The 19,199-nt window shown below is 34.5% G+C and overlaps 1 protein-coding gene across 1 annotated transcript in view; it reads left to right on the forward strand.

Annotated features, from left to right (window-relative positions):
* Positions 1–19,199, forward strand: part of LOC118269552 (homeotic protein ultrabithorax) — a 128,838-nt gene that overhangs the window by 93,359 nt on the left and 16,280 nt on the right. The window contains exon 2 of the mRNA XM_035584693.2: positions 4,813–6,010. Coding sequence (XP_035440586.1) covers positions 4,813–5,114 — 302 coding nt within the window. The 3' untranslated portion in view covers positions 5,115–6,010. The remainder of the gene's footprint in view (positions 1–4,812; positions 6,011–19,199) is intronic.

The following is a 19,199-nucleotide window of genomic DNA, read 5'->3' on the forward strand; positions in this document are numbered from 1 at the left end:
CACATTTACAGTAAATATGACTTTCCCACGGGTTCACACCCTATATTTTAAATGTATTATTAGTTATATTTTACAATAACACAAAATAATAGTTACGTTTTTATTAAAAATAAATGACTACAGAACAACCGGCACCACGACCCGAAGCAACAACAAAAATAACCTCTTAAAATATACTTATAACTAATAACTAAGTACATTACTAGTGCCATATAAACAAGATTGCTTTAGTAAGATACTTATGTCAGATACTAACAAGAGCGTTTGTACTTGTAATTGTGTAGTCTCATAACATTATAGAAGCTATTGCGCTTAGTCAAGTATATTATAGGGCTTAGTAACATTTTATAAGTTGATTATAAGATAGATATAGAAATAACTGATCTTATAACTGCGCCCAAATCCAGCTTTGTAGAATGCTACAAGTTTCTTATAAGTGAAAATAAAAGTAGTCTTGAGATCGTTTTAAGTACTGATTTTGCTAGTTGGGAGGGAATCTTGGGAACGGTTACGAGTCGATTTCCTTGGAAGCGTTCATTGTCTTTTTTTGCTTTTGAACTTGAATTTTTGGGAGTCAGTTTATATTGTAATTTTCTCTGGTTGTTTTTCAACGAAAAATGTTGCATTTTTAATGCCCTGCGCCTTTCCGAACACAAATTCGTTTAACCTGTTTTTGAATCGGCCGCCCCGGGCCGCACTCGTATGCAATCAAGATTGGATTGAGATCACACAGTTATAGCTTTATTATTGTCGTTTGTGCGTTCATTTCGTGCCTTCAATGTTGATTATTTTGCTTTAAAGCTCAAATTTCATTCCTCACTTGTATGGTTACCGGGCTTTAATTGGCAGTTTCGGGTAACGGTGCTTAAATATGCTGCGAAATGAGAAAAAACTGATGGTTCCGTTTTTTATTTATCTCGTGAGTGCGAGCTCATAACCTTTGAAGTCCGCTAGTGCCACCCCGCGTTCCGGAACACGTAATGCGTCTGCGCAGATGATATTTTTCAGATTTGTGCATAACGGAAACGTGCCGTCATTATATACCTATTAAGGCTGGTGTGTGACACTATACTTATTTTTTGCTAGGCCACAAACTCCGCCTTTTGCCTTAATGAAGCCATTTGTGTCATGTTTATTGCTTTTACGGCGTACTCCGGATTTTGAGGAGAATTTACAAGGCGAAAATTGACACTGAAATTATGGTAGCCCTAATTAGTTGGCACACGTGCGGTGCTGCTGATGTTTTCATGTTTTTTTATTTGAAGGGGGAATGTAAACCAACATAGATTTCCGCCGATTATGTCTTGTTTATTTACTTAAGTGACGTATTTATGGTCGTAAATAACAGACTTTTGTGGGCTTTGTCAAGTGTTTGTTCATTGAATTAGTTTTGTTTGAATTATTGTGATTTTTAACAATGTACGCAACATGCAACCAACCTATTACGTTTAAACGGCAATGTATTAAAACCCCATAGCAATTACATTATATATTTTAAATTGAAACTCCTTCGTATCACCACATTGCCAGATAGCGTCTGCAAATAATCTTCAACGTTTATATCAAGTCGTGACTTCCAAATTGACCTTCATTCGATGCATTGACGTGGGTGCTGGGTATACGGAGAGAAAGTTCCGAATTAATATGCAAGCCTGATCTGTTTCGAGTAATGAGTCTTAATACTCTTAATGCATTTGCTTATCAGAGCTCTGGTGCACGTCATGATGAAGATTTTTTGGGCTAATCAATACACTGAATTCTGATACGGGATTTATTTGTATTTGAATCTTGTTCCTTCCAAATAAATAAGGTATATTGATTTTTAATTCCTTTTTTGGCTCACACTATTTCGACAACGTTTTAAATGTGACTTTTACCATACAATTAAAAAGAAGGGTGTTGACAGTTCACTATTCTACCCTTTAAAAACCATGTTCTCTTAAAACCACCTGTATAGCATAAATAAATAAAGATAAAGGAAATAAAGCTTAGCAGCTGTATCGTTCTAAGCAATCATGTTGTGGTTAGGTAGCCACAGCACAAGATGTTGAGATTACCTGCTTAGCAAATACTACACAGAATCTCTACTTACATCTTTTATTCTACAGATCGCTGGCCCATTGTGTTCAAGGAATTTTGCATTTAACTCGCCTCACCTTAGAACTTTACATAGGAAGCTTTATCCCTTTCACAAACAACACACAGTACTAAATATAACCAACATTTCCATACTTATTTTCATTCATTTCTTTGTAATTTTACCTTAATATTTCTTATTAAATGGCCATTTTTTCTCTAATTAAAATCACAAACCCCTGTATTCCCATTCAATTGATTACAATCGTAGGAAATAAACATCAATTCACAGTTAATCCTGCAAATAACTCGTACATAAGGAATGGCCTCACATTTCACTTGGTACCCCCAGAAGGCTTTTACGGGTTAGGTAATTAGCGTCACTCAATTAGCCACTATACAGCAGGCCGCAAGAATTTTTGTTAATTATTAAAAAGGTTGCACTTAACTTGGTGGGGGGAAATTGAAGAAAAGAAAGGCGTTGTATAGTGAACTGCTACATTCCCAATAGTTAGAGTGCAGTATAAGTGCATTGTGTTTGCTGTGCTGTAGTACATTGTTCTGGGATGTAGAGCTTAGTCATGAATTCATCAGGCGCAGGGATCGACTTCTATGTATTTTATTCTAGCGCTAATGTTTCTGGAGTAGCGCTTGCTATTTGTTGTAGTTGCAAAGAATAACATGACTTTTTGTTGAAAAATTGGTAACCTAAAGCATTTCGTTAGGATTATCTTGCTTATATCTGTTCCTTACCTCGTTGTTCGTAGTTCGTTATTGTTACCCAGGCTAGTGTTTATCTACAACTTCATAAGATAATTAAATAATACTGGACAACATAGGATTACAGCTGCATTTGCCATCAAAACTTCATCAGTTACTTAAACAAATTATTAAACACCATCAACATCAATGTTTCTCCTTCTGGCTTATATCAACAATAGGCGTGTTTTCCTTGCTTTCTCACGAATCCGATTAAACCATACTCCATACAACTTAAAAGGATAGATAAGGCTGTATGAAAAGAGCCGCGTGGCCCTTACGCAGGCTCAGATCTCACTACTTGAGATAATTAAGCCATTAAATTGGTTCGCGCACCCTTTTATACTGTGAGAAGTATGGGCAGAGATGTTCGTTTTATTTTGGATGTACTCTGAATCGAAGGCAATGTGCTTGTTCAAGTGCTTTATTGGTCATGTTGTTTGGTTATGACATGTATTTTGTCTTATTGGTGTGTTGGTTTTTGCTTTGGATTCCATTGTTGTAGTTAGGTTACATAATACATAGTAATAATGGGTTTACCCATTTACTACTTTCTGTATTACTAAAACGAATCAATTAAAAATCGAAATACATAGCAGTCCATTCATCCAATAGTAGCAGTCCATTTTTCATTTCCAAAATATCTTAATCAACATTACCTTGTATATTTTGAAGTGAAAGGTCAAAATGAATATAAAATTTACTCAATTTCGACACAAAACCTTGTGAAGACCTTTAATAAAATTGTATCGACATTCGTCGATCGCTATCATCATCGATCACTGCAAAAGATAATATTTTGTTGAAAAATGATAACATCAAATAGGTCAGTTGTAAATATTTAAAGGTAATCTCAAATTGAATTCAGGAACATTCTGATTGGTCTTAATCTGATATATAATATACCTACTGAGAAAGTTGGACACCGAAAAAGAAAAATAAGGCGATCGCAGCGTGCGTTCGGCCCTATACATAATGTTGAAGAGCACGCAACGAACGGCATGCAATGAAAGCCTTCGAATAACCGCCGCGACAGGGCTGGCATTTTAATATTAATGTATATTTGTAATAAATCGAGATGTTATTAATATTTCTAGTTTCTGCTAACGTTAAAGTCAGATTATATGGAATGGCATTACTTAAAAATGAGTTAAAAAATTATAGATAATGAATTTCATTGGAAAATGTTAACCATAGTACCTACCTAAGTATGAATTTATACTATTTATACTACTAACGTAAACATTAAAATTGTTTACTTTAATTGACATTATCTGATGGAAACTTACTTCAAGAGAATCTCTATCAAGCAAACTAAATTGAATGCACTATTAAAACGTCGTCGATGCGCCAAAGTTTATCCTCTAAAGTTAGTTGAGCAGCCCTGAAATCAGTCGAATTTTCGCAAGTCACGGCTATTGGCCTTTTATTCAGTTATCCTGTCGCGAATCGAGTTTTCGGTACGCAGTTGTAAGACATTCCGCTTCGCCACGATTGAAGCTCGATATTGATTTACAACGCTGTATTCACAATTTATAAACCCTACTGAATTAAACCTAGAGCACGGAAAATTCTCTCAATATGTTATCGAATATCCTGTTTATATTTATGTAGCTACATCTGCATTTATATTGCTTCTGAAACTCAACAATTTTGCATCTTCGCCCACACGTGTTTATGTTTCTTAATCAACTTTGCAACCAGTCTTAATTCTCGGTCGGTGGCTCTCAAAGGCTGCCCCTGCGCATATATCAATATCGACGTTTAAACGAAATGAAGCTGTCGTCACCGCCAATTGTAACGTCATTTGAACTAAGCTGCGCGAGACAACCAATCCCATTCAACATTCAAACGCTTTACTGAAAGCAGATCCGCCGGTTCAATGCACAAACTTTTTTTGAAGCTACGATTACTTTTAAGGCTTTTTGATTTCAATTATTGTTGATAAATAATCCAACTTCTTTCTTTTTGTTACAGGAGCAAATGGTCTCAGAAGACGAGGAAGACAAACGTACACTAGATATCAAACACTAGAGTTAGAGAAAGAGTTCCACACGAATCACTACCTCACACGGAGGAGACGCATAGAAATGGCGCACGCTCTCTGTTTGACGGAGAGACAAATCAAAATATGGTTCCAGAATCGAAGGATGAAGTTAAAGAAAGAGATCCAAGCTATAAAGGAGTTGAATGAACAAGAAAAACAGGCGCAAGCACAGAAAGCAGCGGCGGCAGCGGCAGCGGCCGCGGCTGCCGCGCAAGGCCATCCCGAACACTAAGCATGCGTGCGCGCATAGCCTTGTCCAGTGATACTATCGCAGTCCGCCGAACACTCCATAGCTTTGTGTTTTTTTTTTTTTGTAAATTGTTTGTAATTATTTTCTCGTTATTTAAGTGTTGTTCGGTTGTTGTGATTATTTTTTAAATTAATTTTTAACTAGACACAATGTTTTTCTAAACGAAGGATGGAACAATAAACTGTTGAATGCTAGACTAGAAACGGGTCGTATTATTTTTGTGTTTCGGGTTTTGTTTTTGTTGATTTATTGATTTTTATATACATTTATATTTTAATTCGCGTAATCCTCGAAGATGTTCGCGTTTGGAAACCAGTGCAATTTGTAGAAATCTCTTCCGTGTAACATAGTGTAGGTGTATCGTAGTGCGTTTTACTTTATGTGCGATCGTAGCGCTCCCTGCTCGGCAGCGTCGGCGTCACGAACTATATTACATTGTACAAATTTAATATGCCTACCAAAGAGACCCGGTCTCGTACCCTTAAAGCTAAGTAAATAAAGAGTCGTAAGTTAAATTAATTATCCGCTATCGTAATATGGACAGTGTGAACAGAATAACTTTCCGCGCCATCTAATCCTTCAATACTCTCGCATAAGTATAGTGTAAACGTGATCGTGTTCCTGCAGTTTTAATAGTCGGTGAAGTTAAACAAATTGCCATAAATATAAGTAGTTATTATTTAGCCAGTAGTGGTGTAAATAGTTAGGGTAACGTCTGTAATGATGGAAGTGAGCGGTTCGCGATGCGCCGGCGCCGTGGAATGGGCAGAAAAAGCTTTGGGGCGAGTGCGGTGCGAGGGTGCGGGGTGCGCGGGCGAGCGGGGCAGCTGCGGGGCAAGCGCGGGGAGCGCGCGCCGCCGGCCACCGAACAGGACTAGGTGAGTTTTTGTCAAAGTCACCGCCATTATTTATCGAGTGGAGACGGTCGCGAAAAACTTACTCGCCGTCACCAGTCGACGCGCGATGCCATTTTTGAAGTCGCCCAAGCGCGACTTCTACGGTATAGCAGTTTTGCAATGTTTTAATTTACTAAGTCCGTTGTACCTTTTGATGTTCCCGACTGTCTCCACGCCGAGCACGTAGAATGTTGTAATAACACCCGCTTTAAGTATACCCACGACCGATCGAAACAATTAAAGATAATTTACTCGTCCCCGTAATGAATTTAATGGCGTCCTACATGTTGACCGATTGTTAACTACCGCTTCCCGTCATAATTAACACTAACGGAATGACTACCGCAATATACAATAATTAGGTGTCAAAAAAATAAATATTATAAACCCTATCTTGGCTTGTCGAGGTCTTAATATTTCGTAAGCATGCATAATGACTTCATTGGGTTTACCGACGGCCGGAGAGCGGTGGGAACTATTAATTAAATTGACCATAGTCCGTTTCATCTCGGACGCCCAATATGGCGACTGAAGAGTCAGGCGGACGCTAAAAACTGAATTCCAAGGCTCGCTCCACGTACAGTCTGCAAAAGAAAAACCCACGAATATCTCTCTACCTATTTGGATGTGCTATTCATGTAGAAAAATGTTGAATAGCATTATACGTACGTGTCAACTCGTTAAATCAGGATTTTAATCTCATTTCTTAAGAGTTGTAGTAAGTAAAAACTAGATCACGTAGGTACTAAGTTGCACTTTAAGCTCCCTACGATGTGGTGAAAGATTATAAGGCATTTTACAAAGTAACAACTTTGTCGTTGCGTGTCTGTATTATATAAAGAGGTGGAGTTGTGTGGAAGTATTTGTCGCAAAAACTTCAGGAATTAATCTTTACAGGTTTCAAACATTATTCTCGTTTGTACTGAATAATGGAAACGAGTATAAATCATGTTTCAAAAAGTCTATCCACAAAGTAAATTGTTTTTCTTCGATACATTATGTTGCTATCGTTGCTCAGGTCGGCCATGTTTGCGGTCCTCGACCTGGCCTGCCAAATCGTCGATAACAGATAATTATTTAGCCGATACGAAAAATTATTGGACATCGACGTATCGCGGCCCGAATTTTGAACATCTCAATTTTAGTGGAGCATACCGGTCAAACTTTTGTTTGATAATATAATAACTTGTTTTGTAACATAATAATTTTATTCAAAATTAGGTAATGTGCGCTTTAGTGTAGATCTTCGACGTGTAGGCATGTGTAGTTTTACGAACACTATAGTTTTTTTCTAAATCAACTGGTATGTGTAGATACGAGTATTTTTTCCCATCCTTCGTGTAGCTCGGAGCAAAATAGGAGTTGTTTCGACAAGCTCAATAGCAGTGCACGTTTTCAATTAAGAGTAATGGCTACTTGAATGCAATGTTTCTCACTTAATTAAAACATACCTTGGTAAATTATTAAACTTCATAAATGGCAGATGTTCCGATAAAAACAGAATGTATTTGTCGATAATTCGCCCATTTCAGTACATGGGCATGCCTCCTCTTCCCTTAACGAAGTCATGTTTATTTTTTCTAAGCGTTTACTTAAGTATTATATGCAAGTTTTTAGTCTTTTGCGGGCCGTAAGTCATTTTAATCAGTCGATAACTCGTCAAGTTGTTTTTATTGGATGTTAAATCAACCGACTGCCCTTTTTGTGTTCCGCCATTGAATTATAGAGAACTGGTATTTATATTTTCAAGATACTTGTTATTTTGATAACCAACTAGATAGAAGCTACACAAAGAAATAACTAAGTATATAATTAGGTATATAGGTGTTATAAGTTAATACCTATACTATGAAACTTTTCTCTTGTTCATTTTTCTGAAAGAAGAATACATAGTGGTCAAAAACTATTTTCATATTATTTACATACTCGCCAACCTACTTTCAACCTTTACTTAACATAATTTAAAGCTCATTTTAAATTAATTTCAGTACATGGAAAAGCCCAGAATAACTGAAACAACACACGTTAATTATTGAATACCTTCTTATGAGTAATTACAATAATATGTAGGTAGGCAGGTTTGTATAAAAAAGTAATTATAATTTATTCATTGAAGGTACTTTATTAAAATATTGCAAATTTTATGGACCCATTCGTCAGGCAAAGGTTGTTGGGTGGCTTCTTATATAAATAACATACATACTTGTACCTGCCTACCTTTACAATATACATAAACTTACTTATATTTATACATATACGTACCTAATTATTATATTCAAGTTTATATAAAGACACATGATACATAGTATACATACTTAGTTTGTTCTACCTTTATGTATTAAATAAAAATAGTTGATCTACAAAAATAGCTCTTAAAACATAATTGTTAAGGTATTGTCTTGTTTATTTTTTGGCAAACCTATAGAGATCATTTTAGTTTAAACATTTTATTGTGTTATAATTACATTAGTTTTAGGTTTATTGAATGCAAATACTGAAACATTGTATACGATTTTGTGATGTACTTAATTTATAGGTAGGGTAAGTAAATAATTGTAATACTATTTTTATTTCAATAAATTAATTTAAACATTTAATACTCTGCTTACTTTTTTATTCTTGTTACACCATCCTTCTATCTATTAGTTGTTTGCTTTGCTTGGCAAATTGAATATAGTTATTAGAAATCGACTTCCATTACACACAAACAATACATATTTCAATGGAGAAACGAATTCAAGAACTCATTTGAAAATATAAAGAAAAATTAGGAATTAAAATAATATTCCTAACTCTTCACCTAAGTTCCTACATAGTTCTTTAAATACTTTGTTTTCCCGACCTGTTAATAAAGAACAGTAATTGTATAGGTACTAAAGAGTCCCTAGGTTTCCTAAAATGTCGCGTCAAACACACATAGGTATATAGGAACATTCCTATGTGTAAGTATATTAGGTGCCTAGAAGTGAGGGCTGTCGACTAAAGAAAGAATAGTGTCTACATTTTTAAGGTTGGAACACAATGTGGGAACAATGGGTATTACATATACCTCAAAGAGCTTGATGGCTCTTTTTACACCACCACAGATGAAGCCACACAGAGTAAGAGTGACACTCACTCTCGCCTCACCTAAAGCAGGAGAAGTCATTAGAAGAATATCCCCACTCAAGAATAAAAAAATACTTAGAGAGAAAAAAAGACTCTGCTATTACATAGTAAAGTATATAAGTATAAAAAATTACATTTTACTCCTTCATATTATATAACATACGTTATATTCATAACATACGTTAACAGAAGGTTTTTATGCAATCTGATAAAAAAATGCTAACAAAACCTCATCTAAATTAACCAATAAAATCCCACTATCGAAAGCCTAACACAATCCTAAAAAAAAACTAACAAAACATTTTCTTTCCCAAATTCTCTAAAGAGTCAGCCAACTTGTGGGAGCCTCGTTCAACCCTATCCTAGGGAAGGTTCGTGATTCGATAGTATCGTTCACCCGACCTGGCCTGTCCTCTACACGACTCCTTTAACTGTGCGACTAACCTCACTGTTTCGTTCCCGGGAACATACCTGTACCTACCCAATATAGACATTGTGAAGTTGAGTTAGATTTGCATGGGTTGGTATTGGCTAGTTGGGTTTTTTATTGTCGTTGTGTTTAATAGAAAGAAAAATTAGAGCTAGGAGCTAAAGATTTCTGAATGAGTTTGGTAAAATAAAACTAAAGTAAGGTAACTTTTTTAGTTGTGGTAAAGGAAAAATATGAGGGTTCAAGCTTGGAAAAAAACATAGGATTAAACGATGCCAAGCACCCTTCTTATGAACTTTAACTAGGAAGTCATCAACATAATAGACCATGAGAATGTCTTTAGAACATTCTCTGCAACTTAAATCCTTAATTAAGCTAACTAAACACCATGCTAGTATTTCGAGGATCCTCTATCCTATGTCTCAGCCCTAAGCCGTCTAAGACATGCAGCCGTACGCTCAGACAATAACATGTATGTCCACATGTATCTGCGATAATCTCCGCTACATACAATAAACCCCACCCGTTAATCGAGTTAACCCCTATAAAATAACGAGACCAATTCAAAATTTACGACATATACGAAATGTTCGCTTACCACAACAGTTATTAATCGCTGCGGATATAGCTATAAAGTTAGGAACACACTAGACGCAATAAACATGCCCGCTATCTGTACCCAGCGCCTATTTAATAGACACTTTACAATAATTGGTGCAATCGATAGTTACAAGTGTTCTACACAATTATGATTGGTGGCTCTACGTTTTTATGATCGTTTATCATGACTTTTTTGATTAGTGTAGTGTTGAGTGTTTTTAAAAACAATCGAATCAATTTATCGACAAACGAATACTAATGCGGACTATTGCGTGCCGGTTAAATGCTATCCAATTAACCTATCGGTTACAAAATGTAAACACGCTCAGTGAGTCATTGCTCCCACTCATTTTCGCACTTGCCAATCAGAGTTTTGTTAACAAACAATAGAACGGCCGGCCCATTGCAGGAGGGGCGGGTGCGCATTACCAAGTTACAACTAACGACGTACAATTATTCACTTTACAGTCATTCGGGGAGAGTTGTAAAACTGACCAATAAAAGTTCATTATCTATTGGTTTGTTCGCGCTTCCAACTTTTATTTTATTGGTTTACGACGGCAACCCGACTCGTCATAAAACTAGTTGTAACCGGCGCTGATTGTATGCTACTACGGCCAAATTATTTGTACGTAATTTAGTTTGATGACTGAATTACGTGTCGTTATGGTATTTTTATTGGATCGTTTATTGGTAGCTATTCGTTTGGAACTCGTTTTATTTTCAACGCATAAGTCTTTGTGTTTAATTCAAGAACTCGGCTATTTGTTGTGATTCCCCATTTAGTATGTTTGGCTTCGGTGAAATATTAGTCCGTTCACTACACGCGTGCCAAAGGCATTCCGAGTAATTATACTTTAGTATTTTTATCTTAATGCCTTTAGAAATTTATTTTTGTAGATCGTGCAATTGGTTTTATATTATTGCATACAACTTTTTACATGGGGCTATATGTGTTTACAGTAATTTCAATACTTCCCCGTAATTGCATACTCTTAGTCTTTCTCACGATACAATGTATCGTGGCAGTAAATAATATTTAATATGCATACACTACCGTCTCCAAGAACAGATAATACGAAGGACGTTGAAGGCTATATTTTAAAAATTACCATTTATTATATACTCGATGAAAATATTATTTACTGGTTCCGAGTGACATTTGATGGGCGTGGCGGTGTTTATGCAAAATACTGTGAGACGTAGCCAGACGTTTTGCGTATCAGCCGGTTTGGTACCGAGTAAGTGGCAGCTACTTACTTACCTAATTGCTTTAGCACATAATCATTGTGATTGGTCAGTGGGACCATCGATATTGTTTGACGTTACTCGTATGTACTGACTTGCTTACATATATATACCTACTTGTACCATTGAATAGGCTTTGTACCTTACTTTAGGTATTAGATGTGTACAGGTTAGGATAAATTGATATTTTTTTTAATAAATCCTTATCCCACACTATTGTTTTCTCCCGTGTCGTGGGTGCGTTTAGAAACATGCAATTTGACATATCTACACATGACACCCAGACACGAAACAACAATTTGTGGAACCCACAAAGAGTTGCTCCGTGCGGAAATATTGGTGGTAATGATTTTGATGGTAAACGTAATTAAGTCAGTTCTGAAATTGAAAAGTTCCTGAAACAAGCATACCTAGGTACCTAATAAAAATAAATAAATAAACAAATAACTAAACATGGACCAATCACAAGCCGTTCCACTTAATAACCGGGCAAGACTGTCTTCACAAAAGTGTAGGTACCAACAATAAATTAGAGCCATCGTAAATTCAGTAAGGCGTTTTAATTGAAATCCCGGCACTTAATTGAGTGGCTAGTGCGCTCTGCGCATGCGTTCCTCCTGATTTATGCCAATCTCACGTATTTATCGGGCAGCTCACGTTTGCACTTACACCTGCATACCCCAGCATGTAAATAGGGGATGAATTAGTACGCAAAGGGTGGTGAATAAAATTAGCAGTTGCCGCCATTTTCCTGGGATTTGCATTTGCTACTATGCAGTTTAATTAGTTAGGAGAATGGGTTCTTTGGTTTTAAGTTGTCTTTTGTTCGATTTGTGGAAATAAAGATTAAGTTGGTTTAAAAAAAAAACGTTCGAATATATCAGTTTATTCTTCCAAAATTAAATATTAGATAATAGGTCTATAAATTATGTTAAAAGTTTACTTACTACCTACTTTAGAGCATTTTTAAATATTCAAGCTTCTATAAAAAAATAAATTAATATATTTTTAAGTTGAAAATTCAGGTTAAACTACTCTTTACATAAAAATGAAACTATATAGGAACATAAATAAAACAACGAAACGTTAATCTAATTCTTTATTTTTAATTATTAATAACAATTAATTAATAATTTGAATTATTGCTTCATTAGTAGTTTTCATTGACCTTTGAAATTGTAACATAAATTAGGTAGCTAGATACATGTATACTTGTACTAGGTAACAAAAACAACATAAATTGTAGCAGTTCTTGACATTTAGCATTATTTAATAATTTTGAACAGAAATAGATACATAGGTAAACTTACTTATTACTATACTTATATATATAGCGATAGGTACCTAAGTTTAAAAAGTATGATATGAGCAACTTGTTAGCACAATACACCATTCTAGGTTGAGTTCTGTCCCGGGGCTCCGGCTCGAAAGGCAGGAGTAGGAACGGAGTGGTTTTTAGTTAGTAAGAGTCTGATACTCCCTCTTGCCTCGCCCAAGGCGGGAGAAGTCATTGGATGATTTTGGCCATAAAAAAACGACAATATACACCAACTGAGACGAATATTATAAGTTTACATAAGTAAGTAAATAAATAGGACGATATGAGTTCGAAATATGGAAAGTCTTCTGTTTTTTTTTCTAATTCTATTTATATTAGTTCTCCATGAACTCTTGGTCCGTGCCCTTGTCATAAATTATTTTTATACAGTAAGTCTAATCAATATTTATAGTAAGTACCTATAATTAGTTACACACAATAATTAATTGTAGTGCAACTCTTCTGATAATAACCCAGACTTTTCACGCAACATCTAGATTTTAGTGTCCAACTTAAACACTAAGAAAGAGCTTAAACACGCAATAAAATATGAATAATGCTTCTCTATGTATAAATTTAAATAATTCACACATCAATTAATGTCATATATCTTTCGACATTTAAGATAAAAGTCTTAATTGGATATTTTATGCTAGTTTTTATTATGTCTAGATATGTATAGCTTATCTACTAAATACCTGCCAAACACACTATATACACACCTGTATCTAGTATCTAAATGTTGATACACATTGTATAAACACACATTATGTATAAATACACATTGTATAAACATTTAGATACTAGGTACAGGTAGGCAGATAGGTATGAAAATAAAATAGTGCGTATCTACCTGTAGTTCTCAAAATAGACGAAGGGATAAATGAACCTATTTAGGTACTACCTATAGCTACTAATACTATTGACCTATTGGTTTTAGATTCTCAAATACCCAACATAATGCTAGATATAAGAGAAGGTCCTAAGAAAATCTAAATGTTTATTTATTGCAGACTTCGAAGAAATTCCTATTGAGACAAATCTGTCTAAATGACCCATTTACTACCAGTAGACTTCAAATAAAATTATTTAGCCACTTAATTCAACTTATCTAAATATCGGCTTCAAAATCAATCCGATGAATACGAAGGTAAAAATAGAAGCTTTATCAAAATGTAGCGACAGAGGGCGTTGGGAGTAAATAAACAGGGAAGGGTTGAGCCCCTCAACTTTTTCCTTAGCCGGGGTCTCCGCGACCCCCATCAGTCTTCTCCAGAGATACGCTAATTTATTTTTATCCGAGTTTCTTTATTGCGCTTGAGATTCGTTGCTCGTGGTATTGTTCAAGGGTCTGATTAAAGTCGGGGGCGTTTGCACCGGTTTTTCATTATTTAATAGTGTTCTGCTGTTTCAGATTAGATAATTGTCTTTTGTTTAACGCGAATTCCGGTATCTTAATTGGAATGTAGATTAGTTTTGGTGAATTGTGTATTTTAACTTAATGTCTTCTACTCATGTAAAGTTCGTAGCTCCTTGCTTATGTAAATTGAACATATATGAACGAATATGCATTCTAATTTGATATATCAATGATCGAAAAGAGGCAAAAATGTCAATAGGTAGCATTTACTTTGAATTATTATAGATATTACTATGTATTTTTCGACACTAATGCATAATATATAATATAGATACTATCAACAAATGTGTAAATCTATTTATCAGTTAGTTAAATCTGCAATAAAATTAATAAAGACATTTAAAAAATACTAAACGTATTTGATGAAGAAAATATTAAAAAAAAGACTTCAAAACAAGAACCGCATCGGAATGTCGATTGTGTGTTAACTGTCAACTAATATAATATTAAAATATATTTAATATATTAACAGTTAATTTATATTCAGAATGCAATAATATTTATATTTATTTACATAATTATTCAAATTCTTATAACAATCGGGAAATCTATGGTAAATAAGTTGGTGGGGGCCCTGTGAGACGTGACAATGTTAATGAAACATAACGGGATCGCATACTTGCTTTAACCCTTGTACACACGCTTCACATCAACCTACACAAGTCCAGTATACCATGGTCTTGCTTTGTATCGGATTCCCACTTAATTGACGGACCGGATTATACTGGTTTTTCCTACCTTGATGTGTCGTGCAGGGCTGCCGTACATTTACTCAAAATTCCTAAGAGTTATTAAGACAGGGATGTAATGAGTTAGAACTATGTTGGAGAATTTTCTAATTGTCTTAAGCTTGCAGTGGAAATTATTTTCTCTTCTACTAGTTTGTAGTTGTTGTCGTCTAGCTAGTTATTCATATGTTTACTTTTTAGCTGGACATATTATAATAAAAATCTCCATACTTTTGCGTGTAGGTAATTGACTGATTTTTATACAAATCGTTTTATATTGACTACGCTAAATGGATATTTTATATTATATTCTTGTTAGATTTGTGTCATTTAATGTTGTATATATTTATACATATGTCTTACTGACTAAAAACCACCCCGTTTCAACTCCTGCTTTTCAAGTCGGAACCCAGTTAACCCGCTAGGTAGTCCACAGCTCCGGATAACTGTACCTTTAAGAATTCCTATTGCAAAACTTCAACTTCAAAGTTTCATAATGTTTTGTTTAGTTATTAAATAACCTTTCTCTTCTGTGTAAATAGCCTTACCTTATTGAAGCGTGTCGAATTTAGTTGTATGAAGTCATCAAAGGGGACCGTCTGCTGTCTTCCAAGTAATTGAATAAGTATCCCGCAAATCTGAGCCAATGAAGCGTGAGAACAGTTCGTGTAGTTGTCTCGTAACTTTAGTGGATGTTTGCTACTTTTTTATAATTGAATGTGGTATGAGTAAAGTGTGGATATCTCAATTAATAGATGACAGTATTACGTATTACTTACCAACTCATATTGTATTGGAAATATAAACCCAAAAACTAGAAAAGCATTCGTCTTTTTTCAGGCATTTTTCATCATTTAATAGGCACAGTAAGTAGATAAAGTAGAATTGTTTTTGAGTAAGTAAAGCTAAAATATAATTACTGATAAATAAAATATAATTTACTGTATTTAGGTGCAATACATAACATTAAAGTAAAACAACAATATTGTGGTAAAGAGAGAGAAATAGACATGGATCATGATGAAAATAAAAATTTAACTCTGAATTCGCTCAAAAAGTGTATCAAAGAATTATTCCACAATCATTACAAAATGAATCGACCCAACCCTAATTTATTGGAGTTAAAAATGATAAGTATTCTTGTTTTGAAGCTCTTTGGGGTAGCATTGTTTTTGCGATCGCCAACCCTGTCATTATCGTAAGGTTGACCACTTATGTGAGAACCCTGACATATCGCTGTAACACCCCTACAGTGCCAAATAACATTAGTGTTCAGGAAATGTTCGGTAGTTCTAATAACAGTGGTCAGGTTCGAGTGTGACGCTTACCACGAGTTTGAAACTCATTGGTGTAATTGTTTGTTTTCTCTATCGCTTATAAGATTTTCTTGGTCGATTCATACTTAAATAGAAACCGTATTTTACTAGAAAAAGTGTAGTGTAGTAGCATGCACGTAGGCAATAAATATAAGCCATTTTTTACACTTTTCAGCTTACTTACATACAGGAAAATCTTTATGTAGGTTTTTCTGAGCTTTTCACATTAATTTTATTTATCTATTTAAATTTTACATATACAAACACTGTACACATACCTATACCAAATTTTCAATGATTACTTTAAAAATGTTAGATACCTTTTCTTGCATTCTTACTATTCGTAAAACAATAACCTACCTTTTTTACCCCATGGTGGAAAATCCCTCTCGTCTGAGTTAAGTATTACATTCTACTTCAAACATTTACTAAAATCGAGAACCATGTGACTACCAAAAGTCCCTAGTAGGGCCCAGAAGTACCAACTCAACCAAATAATTGCTATTCTATTCACACTGAGAGGACGATTTATGTCCGGAATTATTTCCTTGTTGTTTTATTCGGGGATTTGTCACTCACCCCTCTTTTATAATTACCCTAGATATCGGGTAAGTTTTTAAATCGAATTTATGTTGTTTCAGGGTAACTTTTGCTACGGATTAGTTTGTTAAAGGGATTTTAGGAAGTTTTGTTAAATAACTGTTTTGTGTATAATCTGGGTTTAATACGGTCTTGAGAATCGTTTGGTGTATGAGCTGGGTTTAGAGTTACAGTTATATTATGTCGTTTAATATTTTGTTACAAGAAATTCTAATTGTTCCTCATGATTGTCATTTTCAGTCCATTGCCATCTTCTCCAATAATAGCATGCTAACAATAGCTTGGTTGTAAGTTCTTCTGGCCTAATGAATTTAAAATTATTTAAAATTTTAATTATAATTAAAAAACCAGGAAATAATACAATTTGTAAAAGAAAACCATTTAATTTGCACCACTTTATTTAATTTACTATATAACAATTTAATATATAAAATATAACAATCTCTAATACACACATAATTCCTAAAATAAAGACTCACGTATGAAACTTTCACAACAACCGATACTGAAACTTTCAAAAACATGATATTTACTTACTTAAATTTTTTTCATAACATTCATAAGTAATTTTATTGTACTTATTTATTATTTATCAATTAATATGTAGTCACAAAGAAACCTTACATTGAAGTTATCATCACTTTACCGAAAGGACTCAACAAAAACAGTTTACGTACTAAGAGATGGTACAGTAACGCCATCTAGTGACACTGAAAATCTTTACACTCTTTATTTAATTTATTTTTGTTTCTGATTCAACTCATTCCTAAAGCCTTTTCATAATTCATCATTTTTAATTGTTCCGTGATTTTTTAGTCCTACAATAATCAAGAAAAACTTTACTTAAAGATCACGTTCAAAGCACCTTGCTCTTTCCGAAAGAAGTTCAGCGGGTTGCCGCTAGATGGCGTGTACCTCAATTCGGTGTCGCCACCATTCGGTTGCGGACGTTTAGTGTACTAAACGGATGAAGCGAGGGAAAATCCGCCGGCGGGACACGAGCGGATGTTTATGATGCAATTTACAGTTCGTATATTGCCAGGCACTTCATATAACACGACAATACACTTCTGAATTCTCTTTCAAGTTGTTTGAGTTTCTTGAAACCTGTGCCACAAAAATTCTTTCTAAGTTCGTTTATTATAAACTATCTATCTAAATTTTCTTTCATAGTCACACGTGGGTTAGCTATTTTATTTTTAAATACACAAAACAAGTTTTAATTTCGAGCTTTATTTTTTATATTTAAATTAGTTTAATTATATGATAATTATGTAAGATTTATAAAACATCAACTCCGCATATTTCGGACTTCGTTTAAAAATATCAAGTTCTATACAAAAAAAAAACTTGTAAACATACAATTATTTAATTTATTTGATCAATCGCCTCAAAATGAATAAAATTACATCTGTGTCAATTAATAAAATACGTAGTGTGCATAATAAAACAACAAAACTGAAATCCACACGCGGCAATGTAATTCGTCTGCAGTGCTACACTAGCGGCATCAATCGAACCCATAAAACATCAACTTTACGACGTGATGACCTCAAATGGCTCATAAAAAGCTTCGCGAATCCACACACAGATGGCGGGACAGTCGTTGAGCGATGAGCGCCATCTACAAACGGGAATTGTAAGTTATACTTCAACATCGCTAAGTTGGAGGACCGAGGTTATGGTTTTATTGGGTTATAAAAGTTACGAGTTACGACGTTCGGCCGTCGAATATGGAGATATCGGAGGGCGAATGGGCGTGTAAGACAAGAGAACGACTTTTATTGTTTGTAAATTGGCTGTAAAATTATGAGTTCGGTCGTATTGTGCGTAATCACGGCGATCAGCTGTTATTTTATGGGATAAATCACTTTATTACCGCAAGTGGTGGTTTATGAGGCTATAAAGCTTCATTCAAATGGGCGTCAGGTTGTCTACCGCGTCGATGTGCTAATGTACATATTAACTAATGCTTTTATAGCTTTACTAGATAATTTATTGGTTTCGCTCTTTGAATAACTTGAGCTACTTGTTAACCATTTCTTTGACGATTGAAAGCATCTGTTTATAGTCATTCGATATGACTTTATCGTTTGTTTCCTCTAACGTGTAGGTATTTAATTTTATTTGCCTTCAATCTTTAATTTTGATGTACCTACCTACCTAGTCTTAATGGGTGATTTATGGATCCATTCACTTGAATTTAATAAGAAATAAAATACATTTTTTACCTGATTTCTATTATAAAATACAATATTTATTTAATTAAAATAAAAGACATTTATCACCTTGTACCTATTTTTATTTAATGAAGTGATTTTTAATTTCAATCTAACGTTTTAAGTTGGTAATGTACAATGTCTCTTGAATATTTTATAATACATTTGAATTATTAATATTTCT

The sequence above is a fragment of the Spodoptera frugiperda genome, chromosome 30 (assembly GCF_023101765.2).
Source record: "Spodoptera frugiperda isolate SF20-4 chromosome 30, AGI-APGP_CSIRO_Sfru_2.0, whole genome shotgun sequence".
NCBI lineage: Eukaryota > Metazoa > Arthropoda > Insecta > Lepidoptera > Noctuidae > Spodoptera > Spodoptera frugiperda.